General features: G+C 33.0%; 1 protein-coding gene across 1 annotated transcript in view; it reads right to left on the bottom strand.

The window, feature by feature from the left end:
* LOC138711625 (uncharacterized) overlaps positions 1–15,541 on the bottom strand; it is a 79,589-nt gene that overhangs the window by 17,210 nt on the left and 46,838 nt on the right. The window contains exons 7-9 of the mRNA XM_069842759.1: positions 14,810–15,350; positions 5,933–6,206; positions 1,465–1,565 (exon numbers count right to left, since the gene is read on the bottom strand). Of these exons, the coding sequence (XP_069698860.1) occupies positions 1,465–1,565; positions 5,933–6,206; positions 14,810–15,350 (916 nt within the window). The remainder of the gene's footprint in view (positions 1–1,464; positions 1,566–5,932; positions 6,207–14,809; positions 15,351–15,541) is intronic.

Genomic DNA, 15,541 nt, shown 5'->3' with positions numbered 1-15,541 from the left:
GAACTCCCATTTTGTCTCTTGTGTTATTTATAATTCTGTATTTCCGTGATACCCTACCCTAGCTGGTTTCCTCCAATAATAATCAATTTCCATTGATAGTAGTCAATAATAATCAATTTCCATTGATAGTAGTTTTTGTTTAAAGATATGTATTAATTAAAAAGTTTCGGTTTCATTCAAGATCATATTTCGGATTTTTGCATTATAAATTTTAATTCTTGTTTCCTTGCGAACTTTTATATTCCACAAAATGCTGTTGAGTTGATAATAGCAGTATTTTCTTTATCCCTCCTTTAATTTTTGCTTCAGTTTTGCAGTCATTAGAAATTATGACTCATAATATATATATATATATATATATATATATATATATATATATATTGTATGTACCCTACTTAATATTGGCACTTGATATGTAAACGGAATCATTTTAATCAAGGACTAATTCTGTGGTTCCGAGACAAAATGTGATACAGTACGTAATTTCTGGCAGTTTTCCAGGAGTGAACATTTAAAGGTCGAACGGCCGCATTAAAGCATAGGAATCATGTTTCATTACAATTAGTCAGAAAAATAATGGAGATATGCATGTCATCTTTTGCCACAATAAAGATACCATCAGGCTGCACTACACATTACAAAATCTTATTTTCGCCAGAAATTTACGTAAGGTATATCATATTTTGCTTTGAAACCACAGAATTAATTGTCTAAAATTGGTTATTTAACTATTTACCCTATATTATTAACAGCGAGGTAATCTAGAATTAGTAGAATTGGTGATATCGAGATAGAATTTTGCTAAGTTGAAACCAAGGATTCGCCATAGATTTCGTAACAGTCACTTTATAGTTTAGGATAGATCTTAGGAAATCTAACAATGTAATCCTCCCAAAGGGATTCGAACACACGACGAGCGCAAACTCTGATCACTATCCCAGCTCCTATCTCTTGAGCTATACTTGTGGGCAATAGTTAATGGTAGCTGCTTCTTACAAATGTGCAAATATGACCAACAGAGTAAAAATAAATCCGCAGCGCAACAGCCCATGAAAGGCGAAGACCGACCAGTCGGCAGCTGACCTCAAGTCCACATGCCGAATCAGAGGTGGACGATAATCCAACCAGCAGGTATGGTGTGGTTAGCACGATGATCCCCCCAGCCGTTATAGCTGGTTTGCAAAACCGGATTTTCGCTACCTATCGTAGCTCCCCAAGTGCATCACGATGATGAGTAGACACCGGTCCCATACACTGGCCGAAATTTCGTGAGAAAATTTCTTCCTCCATAGGGATTCGAACCAGCGCGCATTCCGTAACGTGAGTCCTAGGCAATATTTCTTAGAGCATGACGACTCGGGGCGGGACTGACCAACAGAGTACTTAGGAAGAAGTACGAAATACTTCGACTTCTTAATAAACAAATTAAATTTAATTGAAGTTGAAACTTAGACAGAAACTCACTGAATGCATCTTCCTTGTCAGTTCCTTCTTCCTCCATAGTCTTCCTTTTCAGTTCCATGAGACTGTCCAAGAGGTCCTTTCTGACAACTCCGTTTTCTTTCCTACAACAATTAAAAGTGACAATCTTTCAAGACGTGATTAATTACGTAAGTTATACAGTGTGTTTCCTAATTACAGGTACAAAGTGAAAGGGTGAGCTGAGGACAAAGAAACAAGACAAAAAGTTCTAACAAACACAGGTCCGGAAACCAGCCGCTTCCGAAATCTATGGGGTTTTACCATGTCTAGTCAGCATAGTTGCCCTGGGGTAACATAACTGATTTGCACTAGAGTAAGAGGGCGTTTAACATGTGCTCAATATGACCACTGTTCATGATAAGGCAGACAGCAGTACGTTTTTCATCGACATTGAATATTCCTGCGTGTCTCTATTGCATTGACACCATTAATAATGTATTTTCGAATTCGTTAACATTATCAACAGAGCTGGAATATATAAAATATTTCAAGTTTCTCAAGAAAAACCCGAGGATTGAAGTCGGGAGATCTGGGAAGCTATTTTATTGCTAAGCCACAGCTGATACACCTGTTGCAAAATCTTATGCACAAGAACTCTCGAACCTTCAAGTGAAAGTGAGCCAGTGCTCCGTCATGCATGTATCACAGCAGCTCCCTTTCCCAAAGAGGCAAATCATCCTGAACGTCGCATAGCTCATAGTGCAAAAAAATGGAGCTATGCACGACCATTACGTTTGCCAGGTAAGAAATGAGGTTGCATATGTACTAAGTGTGTTAATTTGGTGCCCACAGTGAAAACTGTTCGTTTCCAGAAATAAATTTGAAACTATAACGAATACTACGTTCTTGAATGTTGATAAACTGATTTAACTGTCAAAGCATACTAAAACTTTACATTACCGGTACTATATGGTTTTTACAGAATACTTCTATGTATAATATTAATATAGCACTGCCCTACATCACATAAGATTATTCATTTTCTGGTTGCTGAAACAATGTCCAAACCATTCTATCCAGAGTGGAGAGGTGTTTCAGGCAATTTTTGGTTACTGGTAGCTTCCTTCGAACATGCTGTTGAGCCAGAAACAGCTTTCAGCGTCCATGTACTAAAACAAATCTCTGATTTCCTCTTCTTTTTTTGGATTTACTGGATTGAAATCCACCATGGAAAGTTTAATGGTTTACAGACCTTCAGTATTGCATTTCTGTTTCCAAAGCCGGAAGGATGTGTAATTACCTGTATACGTTATTGAGGCTAGTACAGAACCATAGGCAGTATTCAGCAGAACATACTTCTGTATTTGAAATACGGTTCCTTTGACCATCGGTTGTAAATTATGGTTCATAACCTTCTTTCCAGTTTATTTATTAGGTTTCTGTCCATAAGAACAATAAAGGGAGACTGATGACTTCTGGCCATTACCATCGCTGACAAGTAGGGTTTAGATATGGTTTCTTCTTTCTTCACTTTTGACTTAATAAGGCCAAAGTTTCGATCGTAATGACCAAACGTATATCCCCGAACTGAGAAAGGTGTATAACCTCCACGTTAATAACTTTAGCTATTCATGAAGAAAATAACATCACCACTGAGTTCTTATTCTGACCATCACATGCATCGGAGAGCAGAACAACATGCCTCACGTCTGGAAACTACATCAATTTCTTTTCCAATGCATCATGAATGAATGATACAACTGAGCTGCGATCTTTCTTGGCTTGAATTTCCATGAAACAGAACATAAACGAAGAATCGCCATTGTGTATATAGATGTCGACAACATTTAACCCCAATAAGCGTTTATAAAATTGGCTAGCCACATTTAGTTTACGTACAGGAAGATTCTGTGCGTAGTCGAACTCAATAAAAAGATTAGTACACTTTTAGTTTTTACGAATGAAGTTCTGCTTTATTTTGAGGTATGTCTGTGCATTTCTTCTGTGGATCATGTATTTTGCAAGGATCATTCTTGTTAACATTAAGTTTCATTTCACAAGCAGTGCAAAAATCACAAACATCAGTTTTAGGCTGTTTGAAGCTGTAGTTACAGTGTTGTTTGAAATATTTGAAGTAAGTTACGTAACTCATTTGGAGTGTTTTACCTGTATCCTCTAAGACTTTCTTCTAGAAAAAATCGTGCAGTATTCTGACACTTAGATTAGGATTTTCAAAATACCTCAAAGAAGATTTGCGTGAGCAGTAATGGCTTTTTTGTCTGGGATACTGTTTAGGTGTTCTTCTAACATTTGCCAAATATTAGCCTCTATTTTGTGAATGTTTGCCTCTTCCCTCTACAAATGAATCATTGGCCAATGTTTTATCTTGAAAAACTCTGAGGGACATATTAATAGACATTCTTAGCGTGGGCTTCCGGCGGATGATCAGCGAACTAACATTTTTCGTATTCATAAACCAATGTTAGCAATATGATACGATATGAATCCTGTACAAGTAATCACTCGATAGCCGGAGCTAGTTTAGCACGCTCGTAGCGCAGGCTAGCGAAATGTCTATGCATAGCGCTCTGAGTGTTTTAACTGATACCTGATATAGCTTTAATATAAAACCACGACAAACTTTCAATTTAATGCCATCTGTTTGGAGAAAATATTCCCAAATATTTTCCCTGAGCTTCTTTGGATTTAATGTTGCCTTCCGATTGTGTGTACCTGACTTCTTGGACATACATTGGCTTAAAAATGAATCCTGTAATTCCTTACCTTGATCACTATAAAACGTTCCAAAAAGCTCTTCTTGCTTACTGATAGGTACCTTGAGATAGCACTGTTCTTGACAACATGATGATACTGCTGATAATGTTCTTTTATGTCAATTTCATTCCTTGAAATGTAGGTTTGACCGATCTGCCGTTTTCTCTTCTTTTCTTTTTTCTTGTTATTAGAATTGTCGTAAGATGTCTTTTTGTGCCCATAAGCATGGTAGGAATAGAACAGCTATTGCACTAACAACCGCAGCCTGAACCTACTGTACACTTGCTGTATTAGCAATGAATCTGAACAGCTTTACGCCCGCAAAGAAAATGCTTTCCTGACCTCTAGCGTTGAGATAATGAAAGAAAAGTTTGGTGGAATAATCTACCTAATATAGCGGTTACGTTTAAATAATTTTCCGAAAAAGGGCTTATAGGACTATAGGCCCATCTTCCGGAAATCGCCTCAATTGCACTGAGAAGACGAAGATTCTAACATGTAAACTGTATTGAAGCAATGATCTTGAAAACTTTGCACGGACTGTACTGTAACTTAATGCTTCAAATAGTTTATTCTTCTTGAATTACTCATTGGCTGAACACTATTCTTGTATGACTAAAGCAGGCCCTAAATAAAATTACAATGGGTCATCATTTTTCTCAGTGGACTGAGCCAGGGACACATTGTTTCTTTCTTTTTTTTTTTTGAAAATACTAATTTTCAAATATATTGACACTTACAGCTTTTTTTATGTCCAATCTTCAATTAATGGTATTGCGAACAGTTGAATAACGATTTACCTGTACTCCATTGTAGTGCATATACTAACTTACTCCTAAAGAAGTTAGGCGTCCCCTGCAGGTTCTCTTTTCTTTCTCTCTCTCTATGAGGGCGGGAGGAGAATATCCCAAGCATCTCAACCTGAGGTCTATTGCGCGCCCTAGGATGAGTTGCATGCCCATCGACCCCACCTATGCCGAACCGACACCCTGACGACTGTCCCGCCATCCTTTCAAACCCGTATACCTATGCCAACAGCCCCTCCACTTTCTTCCTTCAAATGGTCTGAGGTGTAAGCCCCCTCTCCCGTCGGGAGGGGAGTGAGTTCCGCTGCTGGCCACCAATTATCATAGAGCAGGTACTCTTAGCTATTTTTAAAACTTGTAGGGCTATAAAAATGCAGTAACAGCACACTCGCCAAATAGAATGTTTTGCCCTGGATCTTCTGCATTTCGTGTTCTATTTTTGTAAGAGCAGAATAATGGAAACCGAATGGTGCTACGGTAGAGAATAATGAATGCGAAAGGTATAACAAATGTTCTACTTGAAATCTTTTCCGTGATATCTCATACACAGAATCTATTTGAAGAATAAAGTGTCAGTCGTTTCGGATATAAAAGTATAATTTCAATTATCTTCAAAAATTTTACCCTACCTAAATGATACATTTCCCTTTGTTTCTCACTTTACTGAACAGTGTTCGAAGTCAAGACGTAGATCATTCTACCCCATAAATAAGCAAATGAAATTTTAAGCAGCAGATATTGGAGAAGAAATAAAGACCTGAGGAAACTAAGAAAACGATGTGTCAAAATCTATCTATCACATGACTGACATAATCTAACCGTGAAAGAGAGTAGCCTAAGAAAAACAAGAAACTAAAAAAGAGAAGAAGTAAATAGTGTATAAACAAGGGATATAAGGAGACAAAAGACTATTATCTTAAGTAACTCACCTGTAGTTCATAGTATTGTAAACAGTGTTCCTAAAGAATTTATCCGTGTCTACGTCAATGAATCTGAGACGTGAGAAACTTAATAATCTCGGTGAGAAGAACATGAGTAGTGAAACTAAACCCTTCCGCACGGTGAAGTCGAAGACACTGCGCATATAATGTCTTATCTCGGCGTTGGGATTCTTCATAGAATTGCTTTCAATGCCCAGCGCACAAGTCGAGATGGCGTCTGTAGTGAACCGCGCCAGCAAGTCTCGAACCATCACAGGCGAACCTGAAAATATTCTGTATCTGAATCAAGTTCATTCTTCTAAATTAACAAATAACACTTATTTATTTATTTATTTATTTATTTATTTATTTATTTATTTATTTATTTATTTATTTATTTATTTATTTATTTATTTATTTATTTATTTATTTATTTATTTATTTATTTATTTATTTATTTATTTATTTATTTATTTATTTATTTATTTATTTATTTATTTATTTACTTTTTACTTTTTACTAATATTAATGTGCTAGTCAACAGCCAAAAATAGTCTAGCACAATAGCTGTTACAATAATAGTGCAATATAAATAATCGTTTTCAAGCGATGAATATTGTGGATAATATGATATTCATTTAAGGAAAGTGCAGGAAAAACTCACCAAATAGTTGCAGACTGTATCATGAACGTTATCCAGAACTTAAAGTATTTAGTAACTTTCTGATAGTATGAAATTATGTCATCATAATAATGAAAGGTAAAAGAATTTTATAAAATATATTGCATATTTTTGCTTCTTGGCATGAATGATTTTTATTACTATATGTTTCTTTCAGTTTTAACTTTTAAAGTATTAAAAATCTGAAAATAATGTTTACAGTGCTTACAATGTTGATTAATTTTTACATAAATGAAAACAATAGTAAATTAAGGGGAGAGGATGGTATTTTTTAACTTTTTTCCTAGTTGGTGTAAAATATTAATTTTTTGTATGTAGAGAGCTCATAGCTGTGGCAACTCAACCGAATAAAAATACTTTAAAAAAATTATTTGGGGGCCCAAATTTGAAAAAAGTATACCCAATGCAGGATTTTACTAAAACCGATATATCTAAACCGTTTTTAATTATATATTCAAACAGCTTTTTGCAATGTATTTGCAAAAGCATGTTCTACAAACTGTCTGTAACAGAATTTTTATATTAATCCCTACGTTTGTAAAATAAACAATTAAAATGTAATAACAATTTTGTGATTTCCTTTCTTGCAAACAAACGGACGTATTTTTTAAGTGAAATCAATTAACAAAATTCTGTTACAGAGAAACGTTTCCTAATAGTCTAAAGAATGTGTGTTCTAAATTTCATGCATGTATCTTTAATAGTTCAGAAATTATATCCATTTTTGTCTGGCAATGTACAAAAAAAAATGAAGTTACTGGAAACCGATAAAAGCGGGCGTGTGATTTAAAAATCCATAGCGCAGGAAGTTTAAAAATGACGTCTCAACATCCGATAAGGGCACAAATACCCACAAAATGTTATGCAATGCATTCAACGCATATTAAAGGGTATTTTAAAGAAAAAAATGAACATTTAATTTACCGGAAACAACAATAAAATTGGGCGAGTTATTTAAAAATCCATAACGCAGGAAATTTAAAAATCGCGACTCAACATCCGATAAGGGCACAAATACCCACAAAATGTAATGCTATGCATTCCACAAATATCACAGGATATTTTAAAGAATTTGTTTTTGAAAATTTACTCATTTTTCACCAAAAAATAGCATCCTCTCACCTTAAAATTCCAATACTACTCGTAATCATTGCTGCAACATATTAAAAGAATTAAAAAATGAACACTGGATAATTAAAGATTGGCATTGTAGGTGGAAATTTTTTACAACAATAATAAATAAAAGGTTATGACATTTCCATGAACAAACTAAGTTTATATTTGATATTTATTTAATATCTGTTAGCAAATAGATTGCAATGATATAATCCCTTATCTCCAAATTAGAACTAAACACATGTAAATTGAATCTTAAAATACTCATCAATATTACAAAATGCTCCATCTATCAAGTAGTTACATAAAATTTTCTTCAAATTCTGCCTAATCAAACTTGTTACATGAATTGGAAGATGATTATATAATTTAAAGGCTATAGTATGATGGTTGTTAGCTGTTATGGAAAGTCCACTTTTAGGTACGTACGATTTTTATTAGCCTGTGCTATAGTCCTTGATTTAAATTATTATGTTTCAGTAAATTTAAATTGTCTTTTGCATATGTTAATAACTCCATAATATATAGACTAGTGACGGTCATAATTTCTTCTTTAATAAATAAAGGCCTACAGTGAACAGTAAACTTAGAATTTGTTAATAATTTAATGGCTCTTTTTTGAATAACAAAGACTTTGCCAATGTGAGCACCATTTCCCCAAAGTAATACACCATATGCAATAATGCTTTGGAAAAAAGCAAAATATGCTGCTATAACATAGGGCCATGGCATAAGTGTTTTCAAATTTCTTAAACGGTACATACTCTAGATAACCTGGTGCACACACAGTCAATGTGACATTCCCGAATAAGTTTACTGTTCAAAAAAGTACCAAGCAGCTTATCCGATTTGTGCATTGTAAGATTTTTCAAAGTGAAAATAATAGATTTAGTCTTACTTTCATTCAATAAAAGTTCATTAGTGCAAAACCAATTTTGCTTTCTCAAGTGAAAATTTGCATTGATTTTAATTTCGTTTAAAGTATAAAATACATTAAAGGTGATATGTTACAGTTGTATAAACACTAATAATTATTAGTGTTAGTATTATTTGTGTTCATACAGCTGTAACATATCACCTTTAATGTATTTCATAAAATCAATTAACACTGTATTATTGACCTAACATGTGTGTTTTATCATTAAATATCATTTAAAGTACTTTGACTATTTACAAAGGTGGTATCATCTGCATAGACAATACTAAACACATTTATATTGGTCATTGGTTCAATGATAATGATTATAAATAAAATAGGTCCAAGGATGGAGCCCTGTGGGATTCCACACTTCAATATTTTTAAATCCGATTTATTAATCCCTGTCATAACATATAGTTTCATGTTGATTAAATAAGTTTTAAAAATATGTAGTTCAGTATCTTGAATTCCGTAATATTGCATCTTTTCAAGTAATATTTCATGGTCTACGTAGTCGAAAGCTTTACTAAGGTCGCATAAAGTGGCCTAAATCCAAACTGGCTATTAGAAATGATATTATATAATTACAGATATTTACACAACTTATTTTTTTAATAATTTTCTCGTGAACTTTCGACAATACAGGTAATATAGAAATAGGTCTGTAATTTCAGGCTCATTAATATCGCCCTTTTGAAATATAGTCACCACCTTTACAACTTTTAGCGAATTGGAAATATGCCTTTAGTCAAACACATGTTATTTGTTAATGCTTGTACACAATATTGAGTTATATCCTTTAAAATAGTTGTAAACGTGCCATACTAATCCTTACATTTAGAGGTAGCTAAAATATTTACAATACCTAAAACTTCAACACAGCTTACTAACCTTAGTTTTAAAACCAGCTTCTTGGCAGGTATTAAGTTTGATAATAAAATCCATAGCTGTAAAATTCTGAAAAGTGTGAATTCTGTTTAATCTTTTCAGCCATAGTTATAAAATAATCATTAAACTGATAAACCGAGATACTCTCATTTTCCACTTTCTGGGGTGTTGTTTTATTTTTAATGAGAGACCAAGTGGCTCTACATTTATTAGTGGAGTTTGAAACAAACTGGATATTAGCTTCAATTTTAGCTTTCCTTATGGCTGATTTATAATTCTTATTCACTGTATCATATCTTTGCTTATTCACAAAGCTGTTAGTTATTTTATAAATATTACGAAGCCTCTAAACATGTATCTTAATTCCTCTGAAACTATTTAATTTTTTTTACAGTTTTTTCCCTTTATACTGTTTATTTATAACGGGAAAAATTAATGAAATTACTCGTAAAACCAGTTAATAAATGCAGTAGTCGAATAGTCAATTTGTATAGAAAACTCCCAATTTCTGCTTATCAGCACCTATATAAAATCCTGCAAATTTTATTTAAAGATAACCATAGTAAGTACTTTAAAACTACTGGAAGAGTCATCCATACTATTGTCATTATTTTTAAAATATATTTCATTACAAATGGGACTGTGATCAGAGAACCCCAACTCTATAACCTTATTCTTAAAATAAGCGGGATTAAAATTATGAAACACGTCCTCTATCAGGTTCGCGGACAGATAAATAGTAATCATAAGAACAAAAGACATTGCAGAGCTTAGTTTTGTTATACGAATCTTGAATAAGAGCGATATTAAAATCTCCAAAAGTTAGAAAAATATACTGTGGTTTGTACACTTCATGGGATAAGTTTTCAAGTTCATCTAAAAATAAACCAAGGTTACCACTAGGAGCCCTGTAAAGTGTAAATTAATTAATTTATAAACTTCGTAAATAATACCTGTCACTCGAAAGTTCTTTTCAGTTCATAATTTTACAAGACTAATCTGCCTACAATTAAGTTGTAAATCTTTATGTACTACATAAATTATTACACCACCGTATCTATACTCATCTGGTACAAAATAACTTCCACATAAATATCCTTCCAGTGTCACATGGGGTACCTGATGCTCGGTGAAACATAAAATACGATTTTCACGTGTTTGTAAGTATGTATGTATCTGAAACATCAATTTTGTTCCCTAAGCAATGTATATTCATGTAAAGAATCTTAAAACAGAAAAGCAATAATAAAGAATAAACACTTGAGGTTGTCGACTTCATATTTGTAGCATTTATTCTCGTATCGGATATATTTCAAGACCTCCCTCAAAGAAGGTTATATATCATATACTTTTTTCATATGTTATACAACCTTCTTTGAGGAAGGTCTTCATTTATTGATTGTTCGGCTTGCTCCTGTTCTGATTTCCACTGTTGCTGCCGTATATTGAATGGATCCAATTCATAGCCGTCACGTTGGCATTTTTAATGAGTTTGGAGACTGGAGAAGAAGATTTTGAATTCCTTTATTATAGAAAAGTTTGTGAGCTCTCATATCTTTCTTCAGAATACGAACTCTGACATTGCTTGTGAAAGAGTAACAGGTGAGATCCCCTTTGACTCACAGTGTTCAATTTGGATAGAATATTGTATTTCGTCGTTGTTCATGCAATAACTCCTATGTACAAAAAACAAAATTTTTCAGTAGGAAGAAAAATAAAATAATCATCTTATAGCAGCCGTACATAGGAGACTGTGAATTCTTAAATTTTCGAAACAAAGAAATATAATTACATATAGGAGATTTTATTATTTCCAGTATCATTATTTAAGTTATTTAATAGAGCAAAAATCTTAAAATCGATAAATATGTCACATAGGAGTTATTGCAGGAACAAGTACGATTTATTCGTGTCTACTTTATATGCGATTCCAATTCTCGTACTTCTGACTACCGTGACGATATGAATGACAATAAGAAACTTTCAGAAGCTGGGTTGTAAGCCACTGATTCTTACCAAAAGTTGTAGGAAAATAAGGTATCCTCTTTGAACTAGGGTATGCTTGTTATTAAGTCTTTCCTCATGAACAATAATGTTCCTTTCGAAACAGATATAAGCATATCCTAATTCTCGCCTCTACGAAACAAAGTCAGCCTATAACTAGATGTTCAACATATAGAAATTCGAAAAATAGAGAATACCTTTCTTTGAGGCTATTACCGCATCATACGAATTTTAAGTCTAAAAAATGAACAAAACTGTAGGCTTATAACGTGGTCTGTTGCTGTGACGAGAATCCAAGCTCCCGCATACTGTTTATTTATTTATATATATATATATATATTTATTTATTTATTTATTTATTTATTTATTTATTTATTTATTTATTTATTTACTAGCCGTACCCGTGCGCTCCGCTGCACCTGTTAGAAATAAATATAAAGTAATTACATAATTAAAATAGGACGTTTGATCCAGGGAACATTCGTGTTTGTTAGAAGGACAAATCGTTTAATATGTTACTTAATTGAAATTGTATTTAAATAATTAAATTGCGATCATTTTGGTCCAGAGAGCACTCATTTGGTGCAATGACAATTCCTTTAACATGTTTCTTATTTGTTATTACACGCAACTATAGTTTAATGAAGATTGACATATCATTTAGTTTTAATGTGTAAACTTTATATTACTTGCTATATGGTTCCATTGAACCATGGTAATAACTTAATTTTAACCCTTGTTTTCTACGTCTTCAGTAAATGGCGCTTGGCCCACTATGGTTCTGAAACCTTCTAATAACTTAAATAGTGATACAGCATAAACAGTGATATGTAATTATATTTCTTTCTTTCGAAAGTGTAAGAATTCACGGTCTCCTATGTACCATTGCCATGGAATGAATAAATGTGTTTTTTTCTTCTACTCAAAAATTTTATGTTTTGCACATGGGAATTATTGCAGGAACAACAACGCTACAATCTGAGGCGGCGGTGAAAACGTATTGTATTGTTATTTTAAAAGTCTATCAGACCTACCAAATTTTGCATAGAATAAAACTTATCGGAAATCATTTTTAAAGAAACTTTTGTTATGTAACATTTTTCACAAAAAAGCAATAACAAGCGAGATATTTCAATTTAATTCAGATCCCGTTAAAGGAAGTATTTTGAATGTCATATAGCCTAAAATCTAAATTACAACGAACTTAATTTATATTTCAATTTTCATCGAAATCCGTTCAGCCATTATCGCGTGAAAAGGTAACAAACATCCAGACAGACAGACAGACATACAAACAAAAATGTCAAAAAAGCGATTTTCGGTCTCAGGATGAATAATTATACATGTTAACACCAATTATTTTTGGAAAAGCGAAAATTACCAGAAAATTTTCGGCTATATATTTATTATTAGTATATATTATATGATATTATATTATATTATATTATATTATATTATATTATATTATATTATATTATATTATATTATATTATATTATATTATATTATATTATATTATATAAAAAGTGCGTTGATAACGGATGTACTCCGATAAGAAACTTTTTAATTTGTTGTGGGGGCTCTTGAATCTCAGAAGCAACAACTTTTACAACAGCGCAACATAATCTGCTTGGCTCATTACCCAATTTTTTTGCATTGCATTTATTGCATATATAGTCTATTTTATGTATTTGAACACGATTCGATTGAGCATAGTAAAAATTTGAATTATAAAATAATGGCTTGCTAAGCTAACGTATTATTACTGCATACTAAATCAATACACTCTCGTTGTTCGTTAATTCTCTGAGATTAAAATGAGTGTGTACATAAATATTATTTTAAGAAATACAGAAAACGAATGTACAAAAAAGTCTATCAAATTTTCTGTGCATAGGAAGCTATTTTAATCTTACCTGTCCTCGATTTACTAAGACGTTACTGTAATAACGTTATAGCAGTATGTCCATCTAGAGAAACTACACTTTCCAATGTGAAATAATAATTAATTATACAAATCGGTTAATTTAGCTTCCAATATTACTTCATACAAACACAGAAACATTGTCTGTAGGCTAAGTTTAATAGCTTTCGATTGTTGCTGTCCAAGGCCCTTTTTTCGATTGTTGTTGTCCAAGGCCCCTTATAGACGAAGTCATTTGTTATTTCATTGCACCGTCTTAGATGGCGTTATTTTAATTTTAAAACTCATTTATCTCATTAAATATCAGTCCTATCAAAATTGTGTAAAGAATATAACTTATCGGAAATCAATTTTAAAGAAACGTTTGTTATGTAACATTTTTCACAGAAATCAATAATAAGCGAGATATTTCGATTTATTTAATTCAATCCCCCTTCTAACCCCCTTTTTAAATAAAGTATTTTGAATGCCATATAGCCTAAAATCTAAGTTGCAACGAACTTAATTTATATTCCAATTTTCATATAAATCGGTTCAGCCATTATCGCGTGAAAAGGTAACAAACATGCAGACAGACATACAAACAAAAATTAAAAAAAAAGCGATTTTCGGTTTCAGGCTGGTTAATTATATATGTTAGGACCAATTATTTTTGGAAAATCGAAAATTACCAGAAAAATTTCTGCTACAGATTTATTATTAGTATAGATAACTCTTAAATATCTGTTCCCGTATGATCGATTTTTTACTGTCCATAATATATCTGGATTTTGAAGCGGTATCTAACCATGATGCTTGCCGATTGCAAGGGACTTGCTCCACGTATTGTATGAGCCGTTCAGAGCAAAATTGATGTTAGTCAAAATTGGGTAATGGGGTTTAAAGTAAAAATTCTGTAAAATACAGCGCAGAGTAGCAGTTAATATGTCCTTCGTGCTATACACTGACTACCAATAGTTTAAATAAATCGAATATTAATTGCTACTTTGTGCTGTATTTTACAGAATGTTTACGTTAACCATCATTACCCATTTTTGACTTACACCACTTCTGCTCTGAACGGCTCATATGTAACTAGGTAGATATTAGCTTTCTCCTATATCGACGGGGCTGTGTATCAGCCAATATCCTAAGGATTAACTTGTGATTATCCATTATCTCTGTCTACCTATATCGATTGCACATAACAAAAGTGTTACCGATTCGTATCTTGGACAGTATGATCTCGATTTTGGGCTGACATAAAAAGTTCCGATTTTCAGATAAATTACATCTGAACACAATAAATCAAAAGGCATATATTTAAAACACCATCACAGTAAAGAAATTGAAATGCAATGAATCATTATCTCACCTCCGGCAGACTCCTTGTCCAGACAACGCACAAGTTCCTTCCCACAGTTCTCCACGAGGTAGAACATCATCTTCATCTTTCCAGAAGTGAATATGGGAGTCAGGTTTACACGAAGATGCTTCCAAGTCTTTCCCTTTTCGAAGAATAGCATTCTTCCAAACAACGGATCCACATTTTTGTCCAATGCTGCGACGTGATTGATGAAGTACTGGAAATCTTTCACGGTAATCTTCTTCACTAGATCCAGGTCAGTAATGACTAAGCCCGGCCTGTCGAAAGAAAATATTCCGACGTATGGTTTGTCTATGTTATCTTCATATATATTTTTGAGTTTGCTGCCTATATCGAGTCTCTGGAAGAACACATCTTTGAGATTTCCCACAAATGGTATCGGCTTTACATACGGAACGCCGAGCTTTCTCCAGAAGTTGAAGTTTCGTGTGAAACAGAAGTATACACTCGTGAAGATGACCGTTAGAAAGGTTACCAAAGTCAAAGTTATCGATCCCATAAAGAAAAACATTGTGAAGGTTAATTGATTTTATACAATGAAATATCTGATAAAAATTAAAGGCTTTAGTGAAGTGGGTAATTCACAAAATTGATTATTATGAACTGACTTCTATTTTAAGATGCGAAAGTAACGACTCTTAGCAACTTAGTTGAGCGAAATGGTCACGTCAAAGATAAATAGTAGAACTGTGTAATTGGTGTCCCAGGCAAGGTCATTTA

Source organism: Periplaneta americana, chromosome 13 (assembly GCF_040183065.1).
Source record: "Periplaneta americana isolate PAMFEO1 chromosome 13, P.americana_PAMFEO1_priV1, whole genome shotgun sequence".
Lineage (NCBI taxonomy): Eukaryota > Metazoa > Arthropoda > Insecta > Blattodea > Blattidae > Periplaneta > Periplaneta americana.
This window is presented reverse-complemented; position numbering and strand designations above follow the sequence as displayed.